This window comes from Anomaloglossus baeobatrachus, chromosome 2 (assembly GCF_048569485.1).
Source record: "Anomaloglossus baeobatrachus isolate aAnoBae1 chromosome 2, aAnoBae1.hap1, whole genome shotgun sequence".
NCBI classification, from domain to species: domain Eukaryota; kingdom Metazoa; phylum Chordata; class Amphibia; order Anura; family Aromobatidae; genus Anomaloglossus; species Anomaloglossus baeobatrachus.
In genome coordinates this window covers 421,800,858-421,827,360 of record NC_134354.1, presented here as the reverse complement: position 1 = coordinate 421,827,360, position 26,503 = coordinate 421,800,858, and the positions used below count along the sequence as shown (strand labels likewise).

The 26,503-nt window shown below is 46.9% G+C and overlaps 1 protein-coding gene across 1 annotated transcript in view; it reads left to right on the top strand.

Moving 5' to 3' along the window:
• YARS1 (tyrosyl-tRNA synthetase 1) overlaps nucleotides 1–26,503 on the top strand; it is a 109,438-nt gene that overhangs the window by 69,431 nt on the left and 13,504 nt on the right. The window contains exons 8-11 of the mRNA XM_075336176.1: nucleotides 19,280–19,415; nucleotides 19,609–19,694; nucleotides 20,346–20,481; nucleotides 20,765–20,862. Of these exons, the coding sequence (XP_075192291.1) occupies nucleotides 19,280–19,415; nucleotides 19,609–19,694; nucleotides 20,346–20,481; nucleotides 20,765–20,862 (456 nt within the window). The remainder of the gene's footprint in view (nucleotides 1–19,279; nucleotides 19,416–19,608; nucleotides 19,695–20,345; nucleotides 20,482–20,764; nucleotides 20,863–26,503) is intronic.

Here is a 26,503-nt window from a genome sequence, read left to right as displayed (position 1 = left end):
TTTCGGCGACCACACACCCGCTCCTAAGCGGGCGGTAAGCTGCACTTTAGTGCTGGCCCCACTAGTGCCTCAGTGTTATATTAGTGTACTTTTTTCTTGGTACCATATATATATATAGTTGCACTGTAAGGTCGCTTCTTGGCTGGACACCCTGTACTGCTCTGAGGAGGCAGCAACATGTCATCCGCAAAACGCAAGGGTGCCAAGGCACAGGCTGTGTACACTGTTTGTACTGCATGTGGGGCTAATCTACCAGCAGGCTCCAACGACTCTCATTGTGTGCAATGTTCAGTCTCAGTGGCACTTCGTCAGCCAGAGCCTATGGTGGTAGTGGCCCAGGCAGAGACGCCTGTGAACCCTGCCCCGGTGACGGGGACAGACTTTGCAGTTTTTGCTGATAAAATGTCTGTGACTATGACAAAAATCCTGGAGACCTTGCAGTCCAGGCCAGTTACTCAGACCATGGACACTGCTGTGTCTATGCTCTCCGGTCCCCCTCAGTTGGAACTAATCCGTACTTCAAGGGGGTCTCAAGCATCACAGGCTGAAGTCTCTGACTCAGATGACAGTCCCAGGCAGCCTAAGCGAGCTCGCTGGGAAAGACCCTCCACGTCATCACACTGCTCAGGGTCTCAGCGAGAAGAGTCTCTCTGTGATGAGACTGAGGACGGTGATCAGGATTCTAATCCTGAGGCCCCTCTCAATCTGGATGCCCCTGATGGTGACGCCATGGTTAATGACCTTATATCGGCAATTAATAGACTGTTGTATATTTCCCCCCCAGCCCCTTCTGCAGAGGAGGCAGCTGCACAGCAGGAGAAGTTCCATTTCCTATATCCCAAGCGTAAATTAAGTGCTTTTTTGGACCACTCTGACTTCAGAGAATCGATCCAGAAACACGACGCTCATCCAGACAAGCGTTTCTCTAAACGTTCTAAGGATACCCGTTATCCTTTTCCCTCTGAGGTGGCCAAACGCTGGACCCAGTGTCCAAAGGTGGATCCCCCAATTTCCAAGCTTGCGGCTAGATCCATAGTCGCAGTAGAGGATGGCGCTTCACTTAAAGATGCCAACGACAGACAGATGGACCTTTGGTTGAAATCTGTCTATGAAGCTATCGGCGCGTCGTTTGCTCCAGCATTCGCGGCCGTGTGGGCACTCCAAGCTATTTCAGCTGGTTTAGCACAGGTGGATGCTATCATACATCCAGCAGTGCCGCAAGTGGCGTCCCTAACTTCGCAAATGTCTGCGTTTGCGACCTATGCTATCAATGCTGTCCTAGAATCTACGAGCCGTACCGCTATGGCGTCCGCCAATTCTGTGGTTTTGCGCAGAGCCTTGTGGTTAAAGGACTGGAAAGCAGATGCTGGTTCCAAAAAATGCTTAACCAGCTTGCCATTATCTAGAGACAGACTGTTTGGTGAGCCATTGGCTGAAATCATAAAACAGTCCAAGGGTAAGGACTCTTCCTTACCACAGCCCAGAGCAAGTAAACCTCAACAGAAAAAGTGGCAGTCGAGGTTTCGGTCCTTTCGAGGCTCGGGCAAGGCCCAATTCTCCTCGTCCAAAAGGACTCAGAAAGAACAAGGGAGCTCAGATTCCTGGCGGGCTCACTCTCGCCCCAGGAAAGCAAATGGAGGAACCGCTTCCAAAGCGGCTACCTCATGACTTTCGGCCTCCTCCCTCCGCATCCTTGGTCGGTGGCAGGCTCTCCCGCTTTTGCGACATTTGGCTGTCACAGGTCAAAGACCGGTGGGTAACAGACATTCTGTCTCGCGGGTACAGAATCGAGTTCAGTTCTCGGCCTCCACTTCGGTTCTTCAGAACCTCCCCACACCCCAACCGAGCAGATGCCCTGCTGCAGGCGGTGGACTCTCTAAGAGCAGAAGGAGTCGTGATCCCTGTCCCCCCTCAGGAACGGGGGCGAGGATTTTACTCCAATCTCTTTGTGGTTCCAAAAAAGGACGGCTCCTTCCGTCCTGTTCTGGACCTAAAACTGCTCAACAAGCATGTGAACGCCAGGCGGTTCCGGATGGAATCCCTCCGCTCAGTCATTGCCTCAATGTCTCAAGGAGATTTCCTAGCATCAATAGACATCAAAGATGCTTATCTCCACGTGCCGATTGCTACGGAGCACCAACGCTTTCTACGCTTCGTGATAGGAGACGACCATCTTCAGTTCGTAGCTCTGCCATTTGGTCTGGCGACAGCCCCTCGGGTGTTCACCAAGATCATGGCGGCAGTGGTAGCAGTCTTGCACTCTCACGGACACTCTGTGATCCCTTACTTGGACGATCTACTGGTCAAGGCACCCTCTCAAGAGGCATGCCAACTCAGCCTGAATGTTGCACTGGAGACTCTCCAGGCGTTCGGGTGGATCATCAACTTCCCAAAGTCAAATCTGTCACCGACCCAATCACTAACGTATCTTGGCATGGAGTTTCATACTCTCTCAGCGATAGTGAAGCTTCCGCTGGACAAGCAGCGGTCTCTACAGACTGGGGTGCAGGCTCTCCTTCAAAGTCAGTCGCACTCCTTAAGACGCCTCATGCACTTCCTCGGGAAGATGGTGGCGGCAATAGAGGCGGTTCCGTTTGCGCAGTTTCATCTGCGTCCACTTCAATGGGACATTCTCCGCCAATGGGACGGGAAGTCAACATCCCTGGACAGGAAAGTCTCCCTTTCCCAGACGGCCAAGGACTCTCTGCAGTGGTGGCTTCTTCCCACCTCATTATCACAGGGAAGATCCTTCCTACCACCGTCTTGGGCGGTGGTCACGACAGACGCGAGTCTGTCAGGGTGGGGAGCAGTCTTTCTCCACCACAGGGCTCAGGGTACGTGGACTCAGCAGGAGTCCACCCTTCAGATCAATGTTCTGGAAATCAGAGCAGTGTATCTTGCCCTACTAGCCTTCCAGCAGTGGCTGGAAGGAAGGCAGATCCGAATTCAGTCGGACAACTCCACAGCGGTGGCATACATCAACCACCAAGGGGGGACACGCAGTCGGCAAGCCTTCCAGGAAGTCCGGCGGATTCTGATGTGGGTGGAAGCCACAGCCTCCACCATATCCGCAGTTCACATCCCCGGCGTAGAAAACTGGGAAGCAGACTTCCTCAGTCGCCAGGGCATGGACGCAGGGGAATGGTCCCTTCACCCAGACGTGTTTCAGGAAATCTGTCGCCGCTGGGGGGTGCCGGACGTCGACCTAATGGCGTCACGGCACAACAACAAGGTCCCAACCTTCATGGCACGGTCTCGCGATCAAAGAGCGCTGGCGGCAGACGCCCTAGTGCAAGATTGGTCGCAGTTCCGGCTCCCTTATGTGTTTCCACCTCTGGCACTCTTGCCCAGAGTGCTACGCAAGATCAGATCCGATTGCAGCCGCGTCATACTTGTCGCCCCAGACTGGCCGAGGAGGGCGTGGTATCCGGATCTGTGGCAGCTCACGGTCGGCCAACCGTGGGCACTCCCAGACCGAACAGACTTACTGTCCCAAGGGCCGTTTTTCCATCGGAATTCTGCGGCCCTGAACCTGACTGTGTGGCCATTGAGTCCTGGATCCTAGCGTCTTCAGGATTGTCCCAAGGGGTCGTTGCCACCATGAGACAGGCTAGGAAGCCCACGTCCGCTAAGATCTACCACAGAACGTGGAGGATATTCTTATCCTGGTCCTCTGCTCAGGGAGTGTCTCCCTGGCCATTTGCATTGCCTACCTTTCTTTCTTTCCTGCAATCTGGGTTAGAAAAAGGTTTGTCGCTCGGCTCCCTTAAAGGTCAGGTCTCGGCGCTATCCGTCTTTTTTCAGAGGCGTTTGGCACGCCTTCCTAAGGTGCGCACGTTCCTACAGGGGGTTTGCCATATCGTACCCCCGTACAAGCGGCCGTTAGATCCATGGGATCTGAACAGGGTACTAGTTGCCCTCCAGAAGCCACCCTTCGAGCCTCTGAGGGAGGTTTCACTTTCTAGACTATCACAGAAAGTGGCTTTTCTGGTAGCGATCACATCTCTTCGGAGAGTGTCTGAGCTGGCAGCACTATCATCCAAGGCTCCCTTCCTGGTCTTCCACCAGGACAAGGTTGTGCTGCGCCCTATTCAGGAGTTTCTCCCGAAGGTGGTATCCTCTTTTCATCTTAATCAGGATATCTCTTTGCCTTCGTTTTGTCCTCATGCAGTTCATCGGTATGAGAAGGATTTACATTTGTTAGATCTGGTGAGAGCACTCAGAATCTACATTTCCCGCACGGCGCCCTTGCGCCGTTCGGATGCACTCTTTGTCCTTGTCGCTGGTAAGCGCAAAGGGTCGCAGGCTTCTAAGGCCACCCTGGCTCGATGGATCAAAGAACCAATTCTTGAAGCCTACCGTTCTGCTGGGCTTCCGGTTCCATCAGGGTTGAAGGCCCATTCTACCAGAGCCGTGGGTGCATCCTGGGCATTACGACACCAGGCTACGGCTCAACAGGTGTGCCAGGCAGCTACCTGGTCGAGTCTGCACACTTTCACCAAACATTATCAGGTGCATACCTATGCTTCGGCGGACGCCAGCCTAGGTAGAAGAGTCCTGCAGGCGGCAGTTGCCTCCCCGTAGGGGAGGGCTGTCTTGCAGCTCTAACATGAGGTATTTCTTTACCCACCCAGGGACAGCTTTTGGACGTCCCAATCGTCTGGGTCTCCCAATAGAGCGCCGAAGAAGAAGGGAATTTTGTTACTTACCGTAAATTCCTTTTCTTCTAGCTCTTATTGGGAGACCCAGCACCCGCCCTGTTGTCCTTCGGGATTTTTGGTTTGTTTGCGGGTACACATGTTGTTCATGTTGAACGGTTTTCAGTTCTCCGATGTTACTCGGAGAGAATTTGTTTAAACCAGTTATTGGCTTTCCTCCTTGCTTTTGCACTAAAACTGGTGAGCCAGTGATCCCACTGGGGGTGTATAGCCAGAAGGGGAGGGGCCTTACACTTTTTAGTGTAATTGCTTTGTGTGGCCTCCGGAGGCAGTGCTATACACCCAATCGTCTGGGTCTCCCAATAAGAGCTAGAAGAAAAGGAATTTACGGTAAGTAACAAAATTCCCTTCTTTCATTTGTAAGATGTATACAGTGTGTCCACCCATATCCTGTCCACCGCCATTAACTTGAGAACGGCGGCAGCTATAGGCATAGAAGTGGTGTCTAGGTATAGTAAAGTAACCATGCGCTACGCAATGAAACCAACTATAGCGCCACTTGGTGGAAAATAACAGAGTTAGCATTTTTATCTCGAAAACGGAACGAGTTAGAATAAAAAAGTGAATTACAAAGTTGTAGGACATCATCAATTCAATACGAATCGACACCTTGCATACAGAAATGCTATGATATGAAACCCATGCCCCCCCCCCAAAACATTGAATGCTGGTTACGCATATGGCGCTCATTGAACTTTGATGCTCAAAGTGGCCACTGTCAGCTGCAATGGTCTCTAGACAGCATACTGTATCTGGCTGCACGTTGTGCAATATGGTAGGTGACACGTTTGCACAAGCATCTATGATACGTCGTAGTAGGTCCTGCAATGTTGGTGGAGGGGTCGCATACACCTGCTGTTTGATGTGACCTCACAGAAAGAAGTCCAATGGGGTCAGGTCAGGTGAGCGTGGAGGCCACTCCACGCAGCCACCATATACAATGACTTGCAGGAAGGTCTCCATGAGGTATCGCTTCATGTCCGCAGCCTTGTGAGTTTTATACGTTCTTATAATAGCATTTCTGTGTGCAAGGTGTTGATTTGTATTGAATTGATGATGCCCTACAACTTTGTAATTCAATTTTTTTATGTATCTCGTTCCGTTTTCGAGATAAAAATGCTAACTCCGTTGTTTTCTAGCCCACGTCAATGTCATCGGGGCCAGGTTAGGGGTATCCAGCCATGGATCCCACAGATCTTCAAATTTCCTCTTCTGGTATACATATTTCTAAAGCCTAAGTGTATTGTTTACTTTCTCAATCAGTTCTCTAGTATTTGGAGCCTTACTGTTATTCCAATACAGTTCTATGACCCTTTTGTGCTTGGTATAGTATACGCACGATAGCTGCCTTATGACTTTCCTGAACAGGGAGTTCCGCAATGTATCCCAGAAAGCACGTCAAAGGCACTCTGTCGATCTGACAGTCATTTACCGAGTCCACAAGGTCAAGCACACCCGTTCAATATCTTCATGCGTGGACAATTCCACATAAGGTGAATCAGATCTGCATCCATGATTCCACATTTCCAGCAACATGAGTCAGGGCTAGCCCATATTCTGAAGAGAAACGTCGGGGTCCTATATACCCTGTGTATTAAAAATAACTACAAGAGCCTCTGTGACTCACTTACTGATACTGACGGAGTAATTTGCACTACCTCCTCCCATACCTCCGTGGAAATAGTCCCTATATCCCTCTGCCATTTTTCCTGAAGGCCACAGGTCTCTTTGTCTTTGGCATCCCAGAAATACATATACTACCTGGAGATTGCCCCTTTAGTGTCCCTGTATGCCAGTGCAATATCCAGTAACGGTGTCCGGTGCACTGGTGACAAGTTCATGACGTATCATTGCCACTATTGACGGCGAGGTTCCCGACCCTTCTCCCTCCCAATTCTTAAAGTGTTGCAGCTGCGCTGCCAGGTAGTAAGGAAACGGGTCCGGGACCGCCAATCCCCCTCTCATTTTAGGCTTCCTCAGTGTCTGTAATTTTATCCGTGCCATTCCCCTCTTCCAAATTTATTTAATGAAATTCTAAGATGGGTGCACATATAACTTTTTGTTTTAAACGCAATAATCAGTAGGTATTCAACCAATATACAGATTTTTCTCAATAACCACTTTCCCCAGAAATTAAAGGGAACATGTCACCTCAGAAAATGCTATTTACCTGTGTATGTGGGTTTATTCTGCAGGTAGATAGCGTCACAATGATGCCTGGCTGCTTTACTGAAAGTGTGGCTACGGGGAGAAAATGAACTAATTTCATAGTATCATAGAATGGTAGAGCTGGAAGGGACCTCAAGGGCCATCGGGTCCAACCCCCTGCGAGTGCAGTTTTCCATAATTTTCAAAGCTATATGTTTATCCAGCTTCTGCTAGAAGATTTCCATTGATGGAGAGCTCAATACCTCCCATGGTAGCCTGTTCCACTCTCTGATTGCCCTCACTGTCAGAACGTTTTTTCTAATGTCTAATCTGAATCTCCTTCCTTTTAGTTTCATCCCGTTGCTTCTAGCACTTCCTTGTACTCATGAAAATAGGGTGGTTCCCTCTTCACTGTGACTACCTGTCAGATATTTGTAGACCGCTATTAAGTTTCCTGTAAGCCTCTTTTGCAAATTAAACATTCCTAGTTCTTTTAGCTGTTCTTCATAGGACATGGTTTGCAGACCTCCTACCATCTTGGTTGCTCTTCTCTGGACTTGCTCCAATATATCGATGTCTTTCTTGACGTGCGGCGCCCAGAACTGTACACAGTATTCCAGATGGGGTCTGACCAGTGCAGAGTAGAGGGGAATAATTACCTCTTCTGATCTAGATTCAATGGTTGTCTTGATACATCCCAGAATTTTGTTGGCCTTTTTAGCTGCAGCACCACACTGTTGGCTCATGTTGAATCTGGGAGCCAGTGGCTTTCAGTCATGGGTCATGCACAGAGTGGCTTGTTACCGCGTTCAGTACCACTCACTATACTGTGAGCTGGGTGCAAGCCCTGGCACTTTGAATATGAAGCTCGTTCTGCACATTGTAGCATGAGCTGTCAGTCACTGTGTCAGGCAGTGCTTACAAACGCGGCTCACAGTATAGTGAGTGGTGACTGACTGTAGATGCTCCCTGCACCACTTCCATGACTGAAATGCAGCGGCTCCTTTGAAAAAATAACTGCGTTTTCTCGAGGTAGCCGCACTTTCAGTAAGGTGGCCGAGAAGCATTGTAACACTATTTACCTACAGATTAACCCTTTATCTGTTGGTAAATAGTGGTTTCCAATGTGATCGGTTAGTTCCGTTTAGTAACCTTGTCCATGATGAGGTGCACTCCAAACAGCCATATGGAAGATATCCAGAATATGTGAAACTAGTCAGTGTCCTGTATGCTCTTTGTACAACTGCAAATCTGGAATTTGCACTCCTCTGCAAGCTATATTTACTGGGAGAGCAAGAATCCATGTTGGTCTTTGCGTCTGTGAAAGAAAACCTTCCATGGATTTTTTATTTAAACTGAGGGCCTCCTCCAATGCTGCTTCTCCACTGGTTCTGGAACACTTTTTATTTTTCTTCTAAGCTCCTCAGTTCCAAAGTTATGTCCATCACCTAGTAATAGGATGTAAAATTTCCCTTCAACCCTCTGGGCGTTTACCACAGAATTTCTCTGAGCATGTTTGCTTTCTGTTCTGAAGAAACTGAAGGGACAATTCAAGCACAATAGGGTTTTATTAGATAAACCGGTAATTATAGTGACAAAGCGGTACTGCTCACCTTGTGGGATTGTTTTACCACAACACTAATTAAAGGGCAATTCCAATCTCTAGGATCCTATCCCAATATGTAGTAGGTATAATAATATTAGCAAATACCTCCAATTAGAAATGTGGTACAGTTCTCCTGATATAGCCATATCTCTTACTTCATATGCAGGGCATTGCAGCTTAGGTATCCATGGTTAAGTCCACTCATAGTGGTCATAACCATGGATACAAAAGCTGCAATGCCCTGCACATGAGGTGAGAGACATGGCTATATCAGAACTATACTACATTTCTAAATGGAGGTATTTGCTAATATTATTATTATTATTATTATTATTACACCTACTACATATTGGGATAGGATCTTGGAGATCGGAAAAACCCTTTAAGCCTCTGAGAAGAGGCCTTTGTTCCAGCTGCTGCATCACCAAAAGGTGTTGGAGGGTCCAACGTTGTAGTCAATATAGTTGAGAAAGTGGGTGATCTGCGCTGCTGGTTTCATATTGAAAGTAAAAAGTCCAATATGCGGTATCGAGGTGTCAAGGATTTTTTTTTTCTGTGGCTGATTAAAACTCAAATGACCTCTGTGGTATAAGCCAATTTGGTTGAGGAAAAGTTACATTTTTATTCCCAGGACTCATATACTTAGCGAGGCTCCGACACGGCTGTAACTCCTCCAGCCGGCTGCTCATTCACTTCCAGGTCGCTTATAAGCCTTCATGCATATGCACTGCTTTCCCCCCCACCATGTCTGTGATTGATTGTAGTCAGACGCAACCCCACGTTGAGTGACAGCGTGTCTGATGCTTCAAATCACAGACCCGGTCTGCAGGTCTGTAGCGTGCAGTAAAAATAAATAAACTTGGTGTAGGGTCCCGCCATATTATGATATTATGATATCCAGCACAGATAAAGCCCACAGCTACAGGCTGCAGCCCCCAGACATGCCTTTATCTTGCCTATGTATCAAAATAAGGGGAACCACACGTGGCTTTTTTTTTTTTAATTATTATTATTTAAATAATTAAAAAAAGAGATGCGGTCTCCCCTCTTCCCCCCCCCCCCGTCCCCCACCGATTGCCCTGCTGCTGTAGCAATCGGGGTATTAAGGCATTAATCGCAGCTCACAGCTGCTACTAAGCCCTAGATTAGCAATGGGAGGCGTCTGAGACACCCCCCAGTACTAATCTGTAAGTGAAAGTAAATAAATACAAACATCAAAAAGAAAATCTTTATTTTTTGAATAAAAGACAAAAAAACCCTCTTTCACCACTTTATTAACCCCTAATCACCCCTGAAGGTCAGATGTAATCCACACAAGGTCCCTCGACTATTCAGCTCTGCTACATCTGAAATTACAGCGCGCAATCATGGAACATGTCCGCACGCTGTAACTGCAAGCAGAGAATGAGCCGCGATCAAGGGTGACGTCTCTCAGGTTAGTTGTGGTCACAGCTGCAGGTTCCCACAGTCCTCCACTTGTGACCGCAGGTAACCTGATCTATGTGTACTTCAGGTCAGGTTAGCTACGGTCACAGCAAGGTGGAAGATCATGGGAACTTCCAGCTGTGACCACAACTAACCTGAGTGACATCAACACTAATCGCAGCTTATTCTCTCCTTGCAGTCACAGCGTGCGAACATGTTCCATGATCGCGTTTGTACTTTCAGATGTGGCTTTCAGAGCTTAATAATAGTGGGTCCTTGTGTGGATTATATCTGACCTTCAGGGCTGTTTTGGGGGGTTAATAAAGTGGTGTACGAGGTTGTTTTGTTTTGTTTTTTTCTTTTATACCAAATAAAGTATTTTATCCGTGTTTGTGTTTTATTTCTTTTCACTTACAGATTAGTAATTAGGGATCTCATTGACTCTTCCCATTACTAATCTAGGGCTTAGTGGCAGCTGTGGGCTGCCATTAACCCTTATTATCCTGATTGCCAAGGCACCAGGGCAATCGGAAAGAGCCGGGTAAAGTGCTGGGATTGTTGTATCTAATGAATGCAACAATCCTGGTGAGCTGCAGGGCTGCTATTTTTAGGCTGGAGGGGGCACAATAAGCACGGGTCGCCCCAGCCTGAGAATATCAGCCCCCAGCTGTCGCGCTTTATCTTGGCTGGTTATCAAAACTAAAGGGAACCGCATGCTATTTTTTAAAATTATTTAAATATATTTTTTTAAAAAGCCACATCTGGTTCTTCTTATTTTGATATACAGCCAAAATAAGCTCACGGCAGGGTGATGCAGCCTGTAGCCGTATGCTTTATTTCTGCTGGGTATCATAAAATGGAGGGACCCTATGCCAATTTTTTTTAATTTTTTTTACTGTACGATATACTGTAGACACACAAACCAGGTCTGTGATTGGAAGCATGAGACACAGTGTCACTCAGCATGGGATCGCGTCTGACTGCAACCACTCAGATGCCGATGGGCGGGGAAAGCAGTGCATATGCATGAAGGCTAATACACGGCCCCGGAAGTAAATGAGCATCCGTCGTGCCAGAGCCTCTGTAAGTATAGCTTGTTTTATTATTTCCTTTCTTTATTTTTACTTTATTTTTTGTATTACCTGAGTGCTAGATCCAGATCATTACCCAGAACTCCCTGAGAATTCCTGGCTTGCGCCCGGTACTCGGGTACGTTTGAAACCACTACTTATAATGTTCAATGAAGAATAGAGTGCTGTATGGATTGAAGATGAGTTCTACCAAAGCGATCGTTAATATTGTCAAGGAATGTATTGAAGTAGTGTTTCTTTACCCTATAATCAAGTAGCCTCTTTATTCTCTTTCCTGCTTTACACATCCAATTGGCAAGTAAAAATATAATATTTTCTCATTTAAATGCAAACTGTACTTTCAACAGACTTTTGCATAAATCAATAGTACAGAAAGACTCTTTGTAATATGAGCTACTTCACGCCTGAACTCTTCATCCACTCTGATAAAACAGCTCAACTCTGTCTTGTTAAAGACAGGACGGACTGCCAGCAAAATGAGGCATTAGGTTACACCTCCTAATAAACTGTATGGAAACAAAAGTGGGGAAGGAGTGAGGAGCAGAGTGAGAAAAGAGGCATACATAGAAAGATTGTGCTCAGCTTTCTGGTAAGTGTATTATCTCTTCCCAGATCTGGATTCACATCTACACTGCTCAGTGCTGCTGTATAATATCTTGCATACTGCTGCTGTTTCTGTCTTGAGGGTTAAAACAAACATAGAGCAGGTATCCCTATGTTTGCTGTACTCTGCACGGGATATATCTCAGTAGTTAGTCACTATCAGAGTCCATTGCAAATTAGAGCGCGTCTGCAGAGAGGAAAACTGGTGAAAATGCAGGATACAGATCGCATCAGCTTTTTTTTTTTTATGCACACACACAAAGTAGTTTCTTCTGAAAAGCTCCTTCAAAGTAAGCCTAGGCAGTTAATTATATTAATTTTATTTATTTGCCATGTGCATGCCCTACAATTTGGATTTGTCCAAATTGAAAAGTCAAATGTAGCCCGACACCATAGCGGCAGTTTTACCATTGGTGAGAGAAGGCAGGAAGAAGTGAGGAGAGCTTTGAGCAGATGTGAGGACCCAATTGCAGCATCTATCCAGAAGGCAGTTAGTTGGTATACTTGGTCCCAGTAATAAGTTCACCAGTAATGGGGTATGTGGAGTTGTGTAGGACACTCGGTCAACCCCATAACAGCTGTGTTAAGTATAGGGAGAGCAGCTGCATCTTCGTGAAACGTCCTCAAGTCGGCTCAGGCTGAGAGGAGATAAAGTTGTACTCTGTGCCTCCTTTCTCCTTGAATTCCTGTGAGTTCCTCTTCTCGGGTTTGCTTCTCTGTTTGAAATGAAATGCCCTGATCTCCTTCTGTTCACCTTTACTACCTGACAAAGACGGTGGTAAGGATGAACTCTCACTCTGTTGTCTTACCTTTCTTGATACCCAATGGCCACTTCATGCCCCTCTATAAACTGCAATATTATGCCTGACCAATTGTCTAGCCCCCTTTAACCAGTCTATAAATGAATAGAAATGTGCAGTAGAATCATCCACAGGGAAGGTTCACATGTATAGAATGTCTTGCAGAAAACCTCCATAGCTAATCTAGACAAAGCCGCCAGAGATCTTCACGTTGAGCAGGTTTTGATGTAGATTCATGTATTTATTTTTTTACATCTTTTCCTGTGGAAACAAGCCAAGCAACAAAAATGAATAAAGAAATTGCACTTTCCTCTTGGAGTTTGTGTGACAATCATGTGAGATTGGAAGCGGGCCAGGAAACTATTGTCACATAAATGACACTGAAGATATGTTTAGTGGGTTGTTGGTTGGTTTTGTTTTTTTCATTTATCTAACCTTAGTTTAACAAGAAAGATCTGTTGTCGAAAATTGTCTTTAATTAAAAAAACAAACAAACAAACAAATAAGATTCTATTTCTCTGACTCCTCATTGGGGGACACAGGACCATGGGTGTTATGCTACTTATCCATAGGAGGACACTAAGTACATGCAAAAAGCATTAGCTCCTCCTGTGCAGTATACACCCCCTGGCTAGGCCAGGCAACCTCAGTTTTAGCTTAGTGTCTGTAGGAGGCACATCCTTTCAAGGTTTTTTTGTTATTTTTTGAGGGCGACGGTTCCCCTAGGGACCGATCTACCAATACCATCAACGGGCGGGAACGCGGAGTGTCGCCTCCCCGTACCCCCTCCTGCAACGCTGGATCCTGGGCTGCATCTTCTGGACGACGGGTCCCACAGACACCGATTTTCCAGAGCCCAGGGCAGAGGCACAATTCCTCAGCCCCTCGTTGCAGGCTCTGAGTTGATACATTGCACCTGTGTGGCCGGACACAGCAGGCTGACTCTGCTATTTCCACTGCCTGGATTGAGGCAGTGTTAAGGTGAGATCCTCCCTGACTGTTTTCCCAGGCAAAGGGAGTAAGACTGCTCACAGGACTATGAGCTCACAGGTTGTATTCCCACAATAGCTGCGTGCTAGCTGGAGGGAGGGGGAGTCCCTTGATGATTGCAGGCAATCGTGTAGAGACAATCTACCGGTGGCGGGGGAGGGCTCCCAGGGCTAATGAGATCACAGGCTTTATTCCCACCGCTGCGTGCTGGCTGTAGGGAGGGGGAGTCCCTCGCTGATTACAGGAGCCCCGCAGAGACAATCTACCGGTCATGGGGGAGGGTTCCCAGGCTCATGAACTCACAGTCTTTATTCCCACTAGCTGTGTGCTGGCTGGAGGGAGGGGGAGTTCCCTTCCCGCTGTTTTTCACTACTTACAACTGACTTCTTCTCGGCGCCTTTTTAGTGCTAAGCCCCGCCCCCCTCTGACCGAGATAAGCCATCCCCTCCCCCCCCTTCCCCCACGAAAGCGCGCGAAGACCTCCACACAGAGCGGGCTTACTCCTTCCTGAGGACGCAGGGCCATCGGCTGATTCTGGTGAGATACACCGAAGCAAAGTACGAACCTTGCTTCTCACTGCTTCACTGTAGCTCTGCAGATCATTGCTCCCCCTCCTGGCATAATCCTGCCAGGAACATGCAAAATTCTAAGGGTACTAAGAGTGCTAAGGCTCACATAGTCTATTATTCGGCCTGCACTACCTGCCACGCTGAGCTACCACATAAACACACCTCTTCTTTCTGTGAGTCCTGTGCCCCTGTAGCCCCCCAAGATCCCCCCGGCACCACCGCTGCAACCGTCAGCCCAGAGCTCCCAGCCCATCGGAATGGGCACAGTTTCTGTCCCAATCCATGGAAAAACTGTCCCAGAACCTGGTGCTGGCTATGAAATATTGTCCTCCGCACCTTTCTGGGCCCTCAGACGGAAAGCAGCCTATTGTCACCCCTATGGAGGGTCCTTCTGAGGAAATCCGAGCCCATGCTTCACCGGTTGCAGGGATCAGAAAAAGGGCACACGGCCAGGTGTCTCCAGCACTCTCTCATGGCCCCCAGGGCTCTCCCTCGGGAGCACACAGGGCAGACTCTCCCACACGTTCCACGGCTTCTGAGGAGCTGGAGGAGGGAGAATGCTGTTTGTACAAGGATGATTCCTTGGTCTCAACCTCCCCAGATCAAACTGCAATAGACTCCCTTATCGCAGCAATCAACCAAACTCTGCATGTGGAGGATTCCCCATCCACTACCACTGACCATGCGGTCTCCTGTAAGAGGTCAAAGAAACCCCAAAAGGTTTTCGCTGATCACCCAGAGTTTCAAGATATCCTCACAAAGCAATGGGAGAAACCTGACAGGCGCTTCGGTAACCGAAAACTCATGGAGGCCTGGTACCCCTTTGCCTCACCTGTCCATAAGGGCTGGGCCGATCTGCCCTCGGTTGACCCCCCCGGTCTCCCGTCTTACCACAAAGACGCTCCTGTCTTTACCCGATGGCTCCTCCATCAAGGACCCGACAGACAGACAGGTGGAGCACCTCGCCCGCTCTGCTTTTGAGGCTGCGGGTTCCTCCCTCTCGCCCTCCTTTGCCTCGGTGTGGGTCGCAAAGGCGATCTCGGTCTGGGCAGAATCCCTTAACACTTCGCTTGAGGAATCCCAATTTCCTCATACCTTCACAGAGGTAACAGCTCAAATTGCCGCTGCGGCGGAGTACCTCATGCAGGCCTCCATTGGCGCTGCTATCTGCGTAGCATTTGCCGCCTCAAATACCATAGCCATCCACACAGCTCTCTGGCTCCGACAATGGCTAGCGGACTCTGCCTCCAAGAAGTCTCTCACGGGCCTTCCCTATTTTCCAGACCGATGGTTTGGCGAACGTCTGGACAAGCTCATTTCGGACGCTACGGGAGGGAAGAGTACCTCCCTCCCCCAGCTGAATCCCAGGTCGACCTTCACCAGACGTCCACAGTTTTCGTTCCGCTCCTTTTGGAACTCATTTGGTTGGTCGACATCCCGCTCTACCTCTGCCGCTATCCGCCGACTATGCAGAGACCGACCTGCACAGCTCTCCCCGAAACCCACTTCGTCATGGCAGCCTAGACCAAAACAGTCCAGGACTAGGGAGGCTCGTCCACGACGCTTCCCCCCCTCATGACTCCTTCGGTACCCCGGAAGACACACTCATTGTAGGGGGTCGACTGCGGCTCTTCCAACACATCTGGCATGCCGCCTCAGACGACAAATGGGAGCGAGACCTTGTGTCTTCCGGTTACCACATAGAATTTCGTACCCGACCCCCGAGTCGGTTCTTTCTCTCAAACCCCCAAAGACAAAAAAAACGACGCAAGGCCTTTTTCTCAGCAATCCACTCGCTCCAAATGGCAGGAGTGATAATACCTGTCCCGGATGACGAGAAGTTCAGGGGTTTTTATTCAAACATTTTTGTGGTCCCCAAAAAGGATGGGTCAGTTCGACCCATCCTGGACTTCAAACACCTGAACAAACGTGCACGTACGGAGATTCAGAATGGAGTCCCTAAGGTTCATTATTGCATCCAAAGGTCAAAGGGGAATTCCTTGCCTCCATAGATATCAAGGACGCGTACCTGCACATACCCATCGCCCCAGCTCACCAAAGGTTCCTCCTCTTCGCGGTTCAGGACTCCCATTTTCAATTCATAGCCCTACCCTTCGGCCTTGTCACCGCACCAAGGATTTTCACCAAAGTCATGGCGGCCGCCATGAGTGTCCTTCACGCCAGGGGAGTAGTCGTTCTGCCTTACTTAGACGACCTCCTCATCAAGGGCCCCTCCTTCCGCGACTGCTCAATCAGTGTGCAGATCACCGCGGACACCCTATCCTGCTTAGGGTGGCTTCTGAATCTATACAAATCATCCCCGGTCCCATCACAATCCATCACCTTCCTGGGCATGTCCCTGGACACCCGTCGGGGCTTGATATCTCTCCCGACAAGACGATAGCTCTATGACAAGTGGTACGCTGCCTTCTACGTCCTCCGTCTCGCTCCATTCGATTCAGCATGAGGGTGCTAGGCAGGATGGTGGCGGCTATGGAGGCAGCGCCCTTTGCTCAGCTGCACCTCCGTCCACTGCAGTTGGCACTTCTAGCTGCCTGGGACAAGAGCCCCTTCTCCCTGGACAAACCTCTTCACCTGACGCCTGCAGTCAGGTATGCACTCTGCTGGTGGCTTCGGTCCTCATCCCTATCCAAGGGGAGATCTTTTCTCCCAGTGAACTGGCTGGTCCTGACCACGGACGCCAGCCTCCTAGGCTGGGGAGCAGTGTACCGGCACCACACTGCTCAAGGACGTTGGACGCCCCAGGAGTCTTCCCTACCCATAAACATCCTGGAAATCCGCGCGATCTTCCTCGCGCTCAGGGCGTTCGTCAGATTCGAATCCAGTCGGACAATGCGACAGCTGTAGCCTATATCAATCGGCAGGGGGGCACCCGCAACAAAGCGGCTTATCTCGAGGCCCACAGGATCCTCAGCTGGGCCGAATCGACGGGGTCAGTGATATCAGCGGTACACATACCGGGAGTAGAGAACTGGGCAGCGGACTTTCTAAGTCGCCAAGGCCTGGCCGCCGGAGAGTGGTCTCTCCACCCAGAAGTGTTCCTACACATCTGCAATCGCTGGGGTACACCAGACGTGGATCTAATGGCCTCAAGGTTGAACGCAAATATAGCCAGGTCACGCAACCCGCAGTCCATATGCGCGGATGCTCTAGTCTGCTCCTGGCACCACTTCCGCCTGCCTTACATATTTCCACCTCTGCCCCTGCTGCCGCGGGTACTCAGGAAGATCAAGGCAGAGGGAGTCCCGGTGATACTGATAGCACCGGACTGGCCCAGGCACGCCTGGTACGCCGAATTAGTTCAAATGCTCACAGACGTACCGTGGCACCTTCCAGACATCCCAGACTTGCTGACCCAAGGGCCCATTTCCCATCAGAACTCCAGAGCCCTGAAGCTGACGGCATGGCCATTGAGACCTGGGTATTAACAAAAGCGGGATTCTTCCCCGTGATTATCTCCACCATGATCAGTGCCCGAAAGCCTGCTTCATCCCGCATTTACCACCGTACGTGGAAAATTTTCCTTTCATGGTGCAGGGAAACTAACGTGCAGCCTATGCCTCTGGCCATCCCCAGAATTCCCGACTTTCTACAGTCTGGCTTGCAAGCGGGGTTGGCTCTCAGTTCCCTTAAAGGGCAGGTCTCAGCGCTCTCAATCTTCTACCAATGCCGCCTGGCTCAAAAACCGCAAGTCAAGACCTTCCTCCAGGGCATTTCCCATCTAGTTCCCCCGTACAAACGGCCACTGGACCCATGGGACCTCAATCTCGTTCTGGACGGTCTCCAGAGGTCCCCCTTTGAACCTCTCAAGGAATCCTCACTTGCTCTGCTGTCTTGGAAGGTAACATTCCTGGTGGCAATTACGTCCATCAGACTGGTTTCGGAGCTGGCAGCACTCTCTTGCTGCGAGCCTTTTCTGATCTTTCACCAGGACAAGGTGGTTCTGCGCCCCCTTCTGGAATTTCTTCCAAAGGTTCCTACCCCGTTTCATTTGAACGAGGACATTGTTCTGCCTTCCTTTTGTCCGCACCCAGTTCATAGGGTGGAAAGGTCTCTGCATTCATTAGACATCGTCAGAGCTCTCAGATATTACATATCCAGGACAGCCCCCTTTAGGAAAACGGACTCCTTGTTAGTCATTCCTGAGGGGCCTAAGAAGGGACAGGCATCTTCAAAGGCACGTCTGCGATCCAGGAAGTCTACCGCTTGCAACTCAAGCCCATTCCTAGTGGGCTGCGGGCTCATTCCACGCGAGCAGTTGGCGCTTCGTGGGCCATTCGGCATCAGGCTTCAGTGGAACAAGTGTGTAAGGCTGCGACCTGGTCTAGCCTACATACTTTTTCAAAGCATTACAGAGTCCATACCCAGGTTTCAGCTGAGGTAAATTTGGGTAGGAAAAACTGTCTGGGACTGGTTCCTCGTCCTTGGGTTGTGTTGTCTTCTTTTATTTTTTCCCACCCATGGACTGCTTTAGGACGTCCCATGGTCCTGTGTCCCCCAATGAGGCGTCAGAGAAAAACGGATTTTTGTGTACTCACCGTAAAATCGTTTTCTCTTAGCCATCATTGGGGGACACAGCACCCACCCTGTTGCCCTGTTGGGCCTTAGTTCTCTCAGTACCTTATTTGGTTATGATTCTTTTTCTCATGTTCCTCCGTTAAGATAAGTTCTTACTATTTTTTTCTCCTAATACTTGTGTACTAAAACTGAGGTTGCCTGGCCTGGCCAGGGGGTGTATACTGCAGAGGAGGAGCTATGCTTTTTGCATCTACTTAGTGTCCTCCTATGGATAAGCAGCATAACACCCATGGTCCTGTGTCCCCCAATGATGGCTAAGAGAAAACGATTTTACGGTGAGTACACAAAAATCCGTTTTTTTCTTTTGCAAAATTGCTCAGTTCCACTTGCATATAGTTAACCTTTTAAATTTATTTGATTATTCTTCTAGAAAATGATTATGGGTCCAAATGCTATTTATTGACCGCTGGTAAGAAAATGAATATGTAGCATCATTTTTAGATTGCATATGTTACCATTATAACTGGTGTTTACCCCTTTAGTTTTTTTGTTCTGTTATTCTTTATTTGGCTGTAGTTTTGCAAAACCACAATACATCTCCAGTGTGTGAACACAGTTGGAAACCACAATATATCTGCAATGTGTGAACACAATTGGAAACCACAATATATCTGCAATGTGTGAACACAATTGAAGTTTTTATTGCGTTAACAGATCAAACTCTCATCACTGTGTGTAAACTGTTAAATAGTTTGATTGGAGGGATTGATTGCTTCATCTTCTGTTTTAGGAATCAAAAATTGATCTCCTAGACTCCCCTTCAGATGTGAAGAAGAAGCTGAAGAGAGCATTTTGTGAGCCTGGAAATATAGAGAATAACGGCGTTTTAAGTTTTGTCAGGCATGTCTTGTTCCCTCTCAAGTCAGGTGAGACAGTGTGTGATTTATAAGCAGGATTTAAAAAAATTGTTTAAAAGAACAGAGAGTCCTCAGTGGTTGATACCTTTTAATAAGAACAGAGAGTCCTCAGTGGTTGATACCTTTTAAGCAGGATCTTAAGCAGGATTTCTCATCCGATGTGTCCTATAGTGTTTACATTTGATCTGCTTTTGTTTTTCAGAGTTTGTTATTCTTCGTGATGAGAAATTTGGTGGAAATAAAACCTACACAGACTTTGATGAGCTGGAAAAAGACTTTGCTGTACAGGTAAGATGACGATTGTAATGTTCACCAAATTACTAACCTCTTTGGTGTGCATTGTGTTACCTAAGATATCCAGTGGCATGTAAAAGTTTGGGTCATAATTACTGTTATTGTGAACAATTAAGCAAGTTGGAGGTGAATTGATTTCTGAAAAGCCTCAAGTTAAAGATGACACATTTCCTTTGTTTTTTAGGGGGAAAAAAAAATTCATCCTTTATATTTTTAAAATTAACAAAAAAGGAAAATGTAAAAGTTTGGGTACCCTGCATGATTAGTATACCCCCTTTGGCAAGTATCACAGCTTGTAAACTCTTTTTGTAGCCAGCAAAGAGTCTTAAACTTATTTGAAGAATTTTCCTCCATTCTTCTTTGGAAAAGTTTTCCAGTTCTGTGAGATTCCTGGCACATCTTGCACTGCTCTTTTGAGGTCTAGCCACAGAGTTTTAATGATGTTCAGATCAGGGGACTCTGAGGTCCATTATAAAACCTTCAGCTTGGGTCATTTGAGTTGTAATGTGGATTATGACGTGTGTTTAGAATCATTATCCATTTGTAGAAGCCATCCTCGTATTCAACTTCCTTAACTATTTACAATAGCAGTTAGCAATAACTTTTACTTGTCACTATATGCTGATTTTTGTATGACTTTTACAGAACGTCCATCCTGGAGATCTGAAAGCCTCGGTAGAGAAAGCTCTCAATAAATTGCTAGACCCCATCAGAGAGAAATTCAATAGCCCAGAATTGAAGAAATTAAGTAATGAGGCTTATCCAGATCCCACCAAGCAAAGTGAGTACTGTTTATATTGATCTCAACATTTTTATGAGCAGCTTTCATCGGTTATGCGCCATACATTTTCTTCCCATAAGGAAGACGTACATTTTTACCAGTATATCTCTATACCATATTCCCCTCCCAGAACCTATGTGAACAAATTGATGTCCAAAATTATTGTATTGGTGTGTTAGGTGTACCACCGAAAAAAGCTGCTAACAATAACCTTGCTGATTTTTTTTTAACAATTTTATTTTTATTTTATTTTTTTTTTAACACTTTTTTTCTTTTTATCTAGAGACAGCACCTAAGTCTCAAACTAAAAGCAGTGGCCCAGAGGAGATAATTCCTTCTCTTCTGGATTTGAGAGTTGGGAAGGTGCTGACTGTGAGCAGGGTAAGTATAGTAAATATTAGTATTCACCAATAACTAGCGTATCCACTGAAACTTCTCATTACTCTGAATTGTGGTGTTTCTATGTTACTCCTTCTGGATACAGTTGAAACTAGATGTTTACATACACTATCATAAAAGACATATGTGTGTTTTTCTCACTGTCTGACATGAAATCAGAATAAACCTTTCCAGTTTTATGTGAATTAGGATTACCAAAATTATTTATATTTTTGCCAAATGCCAAAATAATGAGAGAGAATGTTTTAAGGCATTTTTATTACTTTCTGCAAAGTCAAAGGTTTACATACACTAACATTACTATGCCTTTAAGTAATGTAGGTTAGCCCATATGATGTCATGTCTTTGGAAGCTTCTGATAGGTTTATTGGTAACATCTGAGTTAGAGACACACCTGTGGATATATTTTAATGCACATCTGAAACACACTGCTTCTTTGTGTAGCATCATGGGAATGTCAAAAGAAATTAGCCAAGATCTCAGGAAGAGAATTGTTGGTTCATCCTTGGTTGCAATTTCTAGATACCTGAAGATGCCTCATTAACCTGTACAAACAATTATACACAAGTACAAACAAGATGGGAATGTCTAGCCAACATACCGCTCAGGAAGGAGACAGGTTCTGTGTAGCAGAGATGAAGGTGCTTTGGTCAGACATGTGTATATCAACCCAAGAACAAATGCAAAAGACCTTGTGAGGCTATGTGCGCACTAGAAAATGGACTTTTCTTAAGAAAAATCCGCACCCTCTGGCAGACTACCACATCAAAACCGCACCCTCGTTTTTGACACGATTTGCCACGTTTTTTCCGCAGGTTGGTCCCTGCGGTTTTTTACCATTATCTATGGCAAAAACCGCAGGTACCTGCAGAAAAGAAGTGACATACACATTAATTCCGCAGGCAAATCCACAGGTATAAAAATAAACCACAGTGTGCGCACAGCATTTTTTTTACCCATAGGTTTTGCTGGGGAATGACTGCAGAAATGTTAGACACATTTTCTGCAGAAAATCCGCAGTAAATCCACAGTGCGCGCACATAGCCTGAAGATGGTGGTGGAAGCTGGTAAGATTGTGTCATTATCCACAGTGAAATGAGTACTGCATCAACCTTGGCTGAAAGACCACTCTGCAAGGAAGAAGCCATTACTCCAAAAGAAACATAAAAAAGCCAGATCAATGTTTATAAATGCACACGGGAACAAGACGTTAATTTTTGAAGACATGTCCTGTGTTCTGACAAAAGTAAAATTGAACTGTTTGACCATAATGACCATCGTTTCATTTGGAGGGAAAAAGGGAGAAGCTTTGAAGCCTAAGAACACCATCCCAACTATGAAACACGGGGGTGGCAGCATCATGTGGTGGGATTGTTTTGCTGCAGGAGGGACTGGTGCACCTCACTAAATAGATGGCATCATGAGGAAAGAAGATTATGTGGCAATACTGAAGCAACATCTCAAGACATCAGCCAAGAACTTGAGGCTGTGCGCGCATGTCTGCATGTTGCATGCTTTTATGCTGTGTTTAGATCTGCAGCGTAACTGCATACGTCCTGCGTCCCCAGCACAATCTATGAAGATTGTGCATAATCAAACCGCACGTTGCGTTTGAGAGAGCAGCGTTTCGGATGCTGAAATTTTGATCCAAAACGCTACGTTCTAAAAAAGCAACGTGTCACTTCTTTTGTGCGTTCCGGATGCTTTTCCCACTCTGTCTATGGCAAAGCAAGCATCCAGAACACATGAATTCTGCATTCAACAATGCATCCAGAACGCAGCTTTTTGGCTGTGTTCTGAAACGCACGAACGCTGCGGAGGATTTGGCACAGCAGAACGTAGATGTGCGCACATACCCTAAAACTTGGGCAGAAATGGGTCTTCCAAATGCACAATGACTCAAAGCATACTGCCAAATTGGTTACAAAGTGGCTTAAGGATAACAAAGTCAATGTTTTGGAGTGGCTATCACAAAACCCTTATCTCAATCCTATTTAACCCCTTAGCGACCTATGACGTACTGGATACGTCATAGCTCCCTGATACTTAAGGACCCATGACGTACCCAGTACATCATGGTGAAATCACAGTCCCGGTGGCTGCGATCTGTGTGTAAAAACCTTAGATCGGGGAGGAGGGGACCTCTGCCTGACCTCAGGAGGGGTGGTGTCTCCTCCCCGGACCAACGGAGACTGTGATTGGCTGACGAACGTCGCTCAGCCAATCACAGCCACTGTAATGTTTCAGCCATTGAAAATGGCTGAAACATAGAAATCCAGCCATGATCAGGGCAGCTATAGCACTGATCATTGGCTGGAGCTGGGTGATCTCTGTTTCACCCGCCCTCAGGTCTGTTTGGAGAGACCGATCCGGCCTTGTGACCAATCTCTCCAATCACTGCGGATCTGGGGCCAGTGACCGCTCCCCTTAGCTTCACTCCGGCGTCTGTTGAAGCTGAGGAGAGCGATCGGTAAGTTATAGCCACTGCCCCCCCCCCTCCCCCCTTCAGCCGCCGCGGCAGTCACTGCATCCGATCTGCCACTGCCTCCTTTCAGCTGCCGATGCCGCTGCTGCAGCAGTCACTGCCCCCGATCCGCTGCCTTCCCTACATCCTGCCCACTCTCCCCCACCTCTCACCCTCTTCCATCTGCTGTGATCCTGCTGTCTAGATCCATCCTGTAAGGTAGCTATTCCCACCCCCTCATCCTCTGCTGCTCCTCCACCTTCTGAGTCCTCTCCCATCCTCCGCCGCTTCTCCACCCTCTCCCATCCTCCACCAGCTGCGCCCTCTCCCATCCGCCGCCGCTCCTCCGACCGCTGCGCCCTCTCCCATCCGCCGCCACTCCTCCATCCGCCGCCCTCTCACATCCACCGCTGCTCCACCTATCTACTGCTGCCCCATCAATCTGCCTCCATCTCTCCTGTGATCCTGCTGCTGTTCTCATCCATCCCATAAGTATTGTTCGTGGCTCTTTTCTAACTATCCCCCCCCATCCCCCCGCCTGCTTTCGCCAAGAGCTGATCAGCTACGTGATTTGCTGGACAGTTATGTAGTTGCTCGATATTTTGCTTTTTTTTTTTTTTGTGCACCCCAAATTAAAAAAAAAAAAAAAGACAAAACTTGAACAATTAGGTACCTGATCAGCAGGCATCCTGCAGCTAGTCCCCCTTCCTTTTTGCAGCACATCAGTGTGTGCGTACTGATTTTTTTTTATGCCATGGGGGATCTAGTTTCCAAAATGGGGTCACATGTGTGGGAGCTCTACTGTTTCGACACCTCAGGAGCTCTCCAAATGCACCATGGTGCGGCTAACGATTCCAGCTAATTTTCTGTTCAAAAAGTCAAATGATGCTGCTTACCTTTAGAGTCCTGCCATGCGCCCAAACAGTGATTTGTCGCCACATGAGGTAATTGCGTGCTCAGAAAAAAATGCTCAACAAATTTTGGGGGTCCATTTAATCCTGCTACCCGTGTAAAAATGCAATATTTTACGCTAAATTAACATTTTTGTTGCAAAAAGTAAAATGTTCATTTTTTTTTCCCACATTGCTTTAGTTCCTGTGAAGCACCTGAAGGGTTAATAACCTTCTTGAATGGTTTTCAGTAGCCTGAGGGGTTCAGTTTTTAGAATGGTGTCACTTTTGGGGTGTTTTGTGTGATGTAGACCTCTCAAAATCACTTCAAATGTGATGTGGTCCCTAAAAAAAAGTGGCTTTGTAAATTTTGTTGTAAAAATGAGAAATTGCTCATAATCTTTGAACCCCTATAACTTCCTTAGAATTTATTTTTTTTCCCAAAATTGTGCTGATGTAAAGTAGACATGTGGGAAATGTTATTTATGAACTATTTTGTGTCGTATGTCTCGCTGGTTTAAGAGCATAAAAATTCAATCTTTGAAAATTGCATCATTTTCAAAATGTTGTCAAATTTCCGATTTTTTTCACAAACACAAAAAATATTGTCCTAAATTTACCAGTAACATGAAGCCCAATATGTCACGAAAAAACCAAACAGTCTCAGAATCACTGGGATCCGTTAAAGCGTTCCAGAGTTATAATCTTATAAAGTGACACTGATCAAAATTGCAAAAAATGGCCGAGTCATTAAGGTGAAAACAGGCTGGGGGCTGAAGGGGTTAAAATTTATGGGCAAAGCTGAAAAGGCCAGTGTGAGCATGGTAACCTTCGAACATGGCTAAGTTACACCAGTTCTGTCAGGAGGAATGGGCCCTAATTCCTAGCAACTATTGTGAGAAGCTTGTGGAAGGATATCCCAAACGTTTGACCGGAGTCATACAGTTTAAGGGCAAGGTAAACTTTGGACTTTGTAGAAAGTAATAAAAATGCCTTAAACATTCTCTACATTATTCTCTCTCATTATCATTATTCTGGTATTTGGCAAATATAAATAATTTGGGTTCCTAATCAACCTAAAACTGAAAGGCTTACTCTGATTTGATGTCAGATAGTGAGAAAAACATGCAGATGTGTCTTTATAGATGATGTATGAAAAGTCTGGTTTCAACTGTATGTACGGATACATTGACAGCTAAGTTTTACTTGTTTGGTGCCGCAGCTGTCAGGGTGTAATGAGAAATTTCTATTGACAAGGGAAACAAGTTTTTTTTTGGGGGGGGGGTTTCGGTTTATTTCCAGAGAAATGACACAAGGGTGAACTTTAATAAAATGCACCAGAATTGTTATTTACGAAGAATACGATATTTTAGTAAAACTAATGTCAGGTTAGGTGACAGTTTCTCTTTAAAGTTTAAAAAAGAAGTCAGAAGTTTAATATGCTTGTCTTTGTTTCAGTGATTGCGAAATTTAAGGGTTTTTTTTCTTCTAAAGTTAATGAAAACCCACGTTTAAAGGCCATACTTAAAAGGTCACAGCTGTTTTAACAAGCTTTGCATATGTCAAAAGTACAAGAGAATATAAACCATTATATGAATATTCTTTTTCTCCACTTAAAACACTTAAAAGCCACTTTTTTCCTCTGAAATCATCATTCACCGCTCATATCTGTCTAAAGGCTGCTTTAAACGCAGCAATGTCGCTAGCGATAGCACCCGCCTCCGCCGTTTGTGCGTCACGAGCAAATCTCTGCCCGTGGCGAACAATGTCGCCGGTATGTGTCACACCAACTTACCTTCCTAACGACATCGCTGTTGCCAGCGAACAACCTGGGGGCAGGGGCGGTTCGCGTCGCGTCACAGAGACGTCACACAGCAGGCCACCAATAGAAGTGGAGGGGCGGAGAGCAGCCGCATGAACGTCACTCCCACCTAGTTGCAGGAGGACACAGGAACGCTGTTGTTCGTCGTTCCCGGGGTGTCACACGTAGCAATGTGTGCTGCCTCAGAAACGACGAGCAACGATATTTTGAAAATGAACGACGTGTCAACAATCAACGATTTGGTGAGTATTTGGGATCGTTAGCGGTCGCTCGTAAGTGTCACACGCAACAACGTCGCTAACTAGGCCGTGTGTGCATCACGAATTCCGTGACCCCAGCGACATCTCGTTAGCGATGTCGTTGCGTGTAATGAGTTCTTTAGTCAAAATAAGCAAATCAAAAAAGGTCCATGGAGCCTCTGTTAGGAGTTTCGACATGAAAAATAGC